This window comes from Camelus ferus, chromosome 20, assembly GCF_009834535.1.
Source record: "Camelus ferus isolate YT-003-E chromosome 20, BCGSAC_Cfer_1.0, whole genome shotgun sequence".
NCBI lineage: Eukaryota > Metazoa > Chordata > Mammalia > Artiodactyla > Camelidae > Camelus > Camelus ferus.
This window is the reverse complement of record NC_045715.1, coordinates 37,259,207-37,265,206: the sequence shown is the minus strand read 5'-3', so window position 1 is coordinate 37,265,206 and position 6,000 is coordinate 37,259,207. Positions and strand designations below refer to the sequence as shown.

The 6,000-nt window shown below is 33.9% G+C and overlaps 1 protein-coding gene across 1 annotated transcript in view; it reads left to right on the top strand.

Moving 5' to 3' along the window:
- Positions 1–515: 515 nt before the first annotated feature.
- Positions 516–6,000, top strand: part of BMP5 (bone morphogenetic protein 5) — a 109,797-nt gene continuing 104,312 nt past the window's right edge. Inside the window, 1 exon segment of the mRNA XM_006182370.3 lies at positions 516–1,745. Coding sequence (XP_006182432.1) covers positions 1,256–1,745 — 490 coding nt within the window. The 5' untranslated portion in view covers positions 516–1,255.

Here is a 6,000-nt window from a genome sequence, read left to right as displayed (position 1 = left end):
CTATTATTTAATTATTATAATTACTGCTTTGGGAGTGAGAATATATTTACCGGTGATGAATTCTCTACTGTATTTTATTCTGAAAAGATCTGGCTGTCATTAAGGAATAACAAATTAACCTCAGTTTATGCCTTGTCCTCTTATTTCTTAAGAAGTAACGTTTAATAACTTATAAAAACTAGAAATAACCTCAAATATAGAACGGAGTCATGTGAATTCAGCCGCAACCTGAGACTTAATATAGAAGTGTGTTCAATGTGTACTATGAAAAGAAAGATCTGAAAGGGTCCACTATAAAATTGGTGACAAAATTTTCAGTCTGCTGCTTGAAAAGTGGCTTTTCCCCACTCCTAGGACTTAACACGCTCCAGGCATCACTGTGCTGTGTTAGATGCTTGGCTATCAAACTGCGAAAATGGAGGCTTTTCTGGTAGCGAAAGGGTTAAGTTCTTTTTGCTTTACCAGTTTCAAATTACAATGAGAAGCCTCTTCTTTCCCAGCACGGTTGTGCTTACATTACTCTTTAGATCTCCCTTGAAGAGGGCTGGTGTATTTGTGCCTGCTGGAGGTGGAATTAACAGTCAGGAGGAGAAAGGGAGTGAAGGAGCCCACAGGAAGGTTTTCAAGTAAATTCAGGGAAACACACTGACTTGACTAGCACAACCTTGAGTCTTGCTTTACACTAAGACGACACAAAAGATGTTAAAGTTATCACCAAGCTGCCGGACAAATATATGTTCCAACACCAAGGTGCAGATCAGCGTAGATCTGTGACTCAGAAATCAGGATTTGTCTTGGGAAGAGCACAAGGGCTGAGAAGAAGTCAAGAGACAGTGAAGATGACTTTGGGAACTACAGTTTATCAGAAGATCAACCTCCGTTAATTCAAATACCAAAGGCCTGATTGGCATACATTCATATAGGAATGCATAGGTCATCTGATCAAATCATATTAGCCGTCTCCCGCTACATCAATGCAGCAAAAACTCTTAACAACTGTGGATAATTGGAAATCCGAGTTTCAGCTTTCTTAGAAATAACAACTCTTGACATATTCCAAAAATATTTAAAATAGGGCAGGAAAAACCGTGAGGATGTTGTGTTCAGAAATGACACTGTCATGAAGAATAGGTAAATTTGTTTTCAGCTACTGGGAACGTATACCTCCTAGGAACTTAGATTTTTTTTTTTTTTTTTTTTTTTTTTTAAGAGGAGAAGAAGGACTAAAAATACCAGCTTTTGCTTTTGGACAAAAATGCATCTGACTGTATTTTTACTTAGGGGTATTGTGGGTTTCCTCTGGAGCTGCTGGGTTCTAGTGGGTTGTGCAAAAGGAGGTTTGGGAGACAATCATGTTCACTCCAGTTTTATTTATAGAAGACTACGGAACCACGAAAGACGGGAGATCCAGAGGGAAATTCTCTCTATCTTGGGTCTGCCTCACAGACCCAGACCTTTTTCACCTGGAAAGCAAGCTTCCTCCGCACCTCTCTTTATGCTGGACCTGTACAACGCCATGGCCAGTGAGGACACTTCCGAGGAGCCGGAGTCCTCGGGGAGGGCATCCTTGGCAGGAGAGACCAGAGGAGCCAGGAAGGGACCCCCAGCCTCTCCCAATGGGTACCCTCGCCGTATACAGTTGTCTCGAACGACTCCCCTGACCACCCAGAGTCCTCCTCTAGCCAGCCTCCATGATACCAACTTTCTGAATGATGCTGACATGGTCATGAGCTTTGTCAATTTAGGTATGTTGTTCGTTTCTTTGTTAATCTGTGTTATAACAAAGTAAAGTTTTCCTAATGGTAAAGTAGCTGCCTGGTAGGTGGTCATGTTTATTTAGAGTCATTTTCTATAACTCTTCTCTCTGGCTTCTGTTTCCTTCCTTTCATTGAGGCAATGTAAGATTTTGCCTTAGGCAACAAAGTCATGTGTACATATATATATTTTGTTTTTTCAATATAAAAAGCTAAAATTAAACACATGGTTTGGGTAGATTTAGGTCTTTTCACATCTTGTTAAAATTTCATCCTTGCTTAAATGTATGAATAAACAGGCAACAGTCTTAAAAAAAAGAGAATTTATGAGGATTGCTATGCTATGGGCAAAATTAATAATAATACTACTGCTAATAATGCAAGTACTTATAGATGGAAAAGTAAAAGTGACATTCTGAACCTTTTTTTTTTTTTTTTGGTTAGTAATTTAAAAAACATACAAGTGTAATTTATATGCCACTTAAGAACTTTCATTTAGGGGAGGCAACTCCTGTGAAAATATTGATGTGAAATTAATTTAAGATCAAATAATATTGTAAAAGATTACTATCAAAGACTTTCAAGGATAGAGTCTGAAATTCTGTCGACAAAGATTTTGGAAAAGAAGTTGCCACTGAACATTTTTTAACTATAAGGATTAAAATCTAACCTACTTATTTGATTTCTTTTTAAAAGCAAGAGAAATGTAAAACATGTTATGATGGTCTTTACCTATACAAAACTTTCCTTTCCATTTAAGATATAAAATTTCAAATGAAAAATTCTTTAAGAGCAGTGTTAGAGAATAATTTTTAAAATTATGTTTTACTCAGTGCTGTTACTGACAATACCAAAAACATTGTTATTGACAGTTTCAAATAATGAATTAGAGCACAGTATTTCATCTTCCAATGATATTAAAGAGTCATTACCTTTAAAATGATTTTACAAGGGCTGTAATTTTCTTCAAATGTTTTGGTAAAGACCCAAGGTGAAAATTTACTATCTTCAAACATCCAAAAAAAAAAAAGTACGTGTTTATTTTTGAAGACAAAACTTAATCAGCAAATGTAATCAACTTTTGGCGTAAGAGCTTTTAAAACTTCGTTTTAAAAATGCAGTCTGCTTGGGCTTAAAATAGGACATGTTTTATTACACACTTAATTAAAAACTTCCTCATCTACTATCTCAAAAAATACTCTTTGAAAATCCAGATAGCAACAAATCTTAATAACACGTGATGCTTTTATAATATATGTGGCTTAATATGCCCTGCTCATTTGCTCTTCGGAATCGTAGCAGGAAGGAGAAGGTCCCTAATAAATCATGTGTTTCACGTTGCTGGAGACAAAGCTCTCATTATGGGTTTTAGTAAGTCTTCATTGGTTGCCCTAATCAGGTGTCCTTGGGGCCCTTTCCTTCTACATATAATTAACAGGTTCAGTTTGGACCATTCAGGCCATTAAAATATGTCTTAATTCTAAATTAGTTTGATTACTTTTTCCTAGTATGAGCCGCATGCAAACATGGTATGTTTTCCTGTGGAGCAGTTTTTCAAGATGATTCAGTAATTTAAATTTGTCCTAATCTTTTCATAGAAAAATTGCAACCTAGCATGATTTACAGATTCACACAATAAATCACTGAGAAAAAAATCAGTTCAGGTCATCTGAAATCTGACAGGAAAGAATGCGTTATGTTCTGCACTTTATAAAACAATAGCTCAGTCATGAGTCTGTTCTAATGATGTATTTTATTATATTTGAATGCTTTGATCATTCACAAGAGAAGTGTGTTTTTTTTCAGACAGGAATTAAGTATGATTTTTGAACCTGTGTGCCATTATGTTTTACAAACTTACCTAGAATAAGAAAGCCAAACACAATAATAAACAGTTTTATTCAGTGATTTCTAGGACCATTTTTATCATGAAAGAATGCTTTTATTTTTAAAACAATAAAATTTTGGCTACATTGTTTGGATTATAATAACAAAGTGGTTTATTAAGTATACCGTGAAATAACAATGATTGATTTGACTCCAGAGAAGCAATACTGGACATAAGCTTCAGAAAAATATTTATTTATTCCTATCATGCTTGAATTGCTGAGTAAATCATCTTCAGTAATAAACTGCATTGCCTTTTCTTTATTTAATAATGCTGAACAAAATGTCTTACATGAAATTAGTGACAAATTGATTCTGATACGAAGTGATTTTTACCTAGTAGTCTCTGAAGAGAATTGAACCACAATTTTATTTTATTGTCTTTAGACCATGCCTTCTCATACATCTAAAGCTTACAGTCAATCACTACTTAGTAAAAATTTTAACTTCTGTATTTCTTCATAATAAAGAAGGTCAAAGCATGCTTAGAAAAGGTAAAAGTGTAATAGCGTTATTAACTGTGCTAAGAATTTTGGTGTTTCTTATTGTAACATTCAGTAACAAATATTATTTGCAATTTTTCTCATGTTTTATAAGACTCCAGTGGGTTTTGTTTTGTATTTTTAGTAAAGATATATATATAGTGGAGACCAAGGGCCAATGATCAAATTAGCAATAGTCAAGGGACTTGTATGGAGGAAGTCACCTGGATATTTAAATCTATGAAAAGAATTTGTTGACATTTCCCATAATAAGTTGAATTATATTAAAGAGGGCCTAGTAGCATCTTTGTTATTAATGCCTGCCCTTGTCATTTTGGAACTCAAATAATGGGTTTTCTACAGTTATCCTGTCATTCTGGAAGACATTTTTTTCCATCACAAGTTTTACTCACCAAGAACAATTAAATTTTATTCGAACTTTGACTCATATTTAACAAAATATCTCTTTTTAAAAACTTCAGATGAGACTAGTTTTATGTTCATAAGCGAAAAATAGATTAGAATTTACTGAAAGAAAAAAAGTAAAATGTGAAGAAATTGCTTCAAGGCCAATGTAAACAACTAAATATGAAGCCAAAAACATTATTTTCCCTTTTAAATAATTTTAGTGATTTGTTCACATTGAACAAACAAATATTAACTCTTAATTGTGTGAAGAGAAACTTCCCACTCTGTTTTATTCATTATTCTTAGGCCAACTTTTATCAGTCTCATGGCCTCCAGCTTTTACAGGCTGACTTCTCTGCTTTGTCCCTGAAACTATTGAATGTCAGTGGAATTTTGCTTAGTCAGTACCACATTATTTTGTTAGTAACAAAAATATTTTTCCGGTAATTCTTTTAACTATCTCTTTTTCAAAAATGTTAAGGGTTAGTTTACGTATCAGTTAGGTACTTTGCTTGCAATGTTTAGTGTATCTAGTGTATCTCTAGTTTACGTTAAGATAAACATGTAATGCATTTCTAAGATCTTTTAGTTAGAAGCCAATCTTATTTGATTACTTGGTGATAGTATAATTAAAATGACATAATGCTGTAGATGTTTCAGAGGAAATTACAAAAATCAGTAAACACAGGAAATTCACTTTTATATTGTCCTTTGTCTACATGTATTTCTCTGATAAAGAAGAACTTTGGGTTTATTATTGGGTTTTGATCAGTTGGCTTGGTGTCAAATACTGAGATATAGTTCAAGAGTATATACTAATTCTCATGCATAAAAGTATAAAAATGTGGTTAAATTTTTTTCATATTTTATAACAACATATTTAGCATGTTAAGATATGAAATAGGAAAAAAAAAGGGCTTTCAAACTTTTCAGTTAAACCCTTCTCCCCTCACTTCCCCAAATCATTAAATTCTCCTGGTACTGGAAGAAAAAAATGCTTCTGCCCTCAGTTGACAGATTTGAAAGACATCATTGATATTTACTGTTGTTTTTGGCTGACTCAAGTGCCCAGTGGAGAGGAATTTCTACACAGATCTGCCGAAAGATGCCTATCTATGTAGTCTCTCCAACAGGGTTATTAACACTTGGGTAACATAAACACACCTATAAACACACGGCAAGATTTTTTTCCTTTTTTCAAGGAAGGGGGGTGATGAGATGGGATGGAAAGAAAGATGATCTAAAGATTACAGTTACATATTCAGGGATTATGCCTGGAATAACAAATGCTAATATTGAGTAAAACAGCCACTCTTTAATACATTGAACTTTTTAAATTTCCTTTTTTAATTATGATTTTTAATTATTATTTTGGGGGAGGTAATGAGGTTTATTTATCATTTTGATCACTTTTTTGACGGAGGTACTGGAGGTTGAACCCAGGACCTCAAGCAAGCTAAGCACGTGCT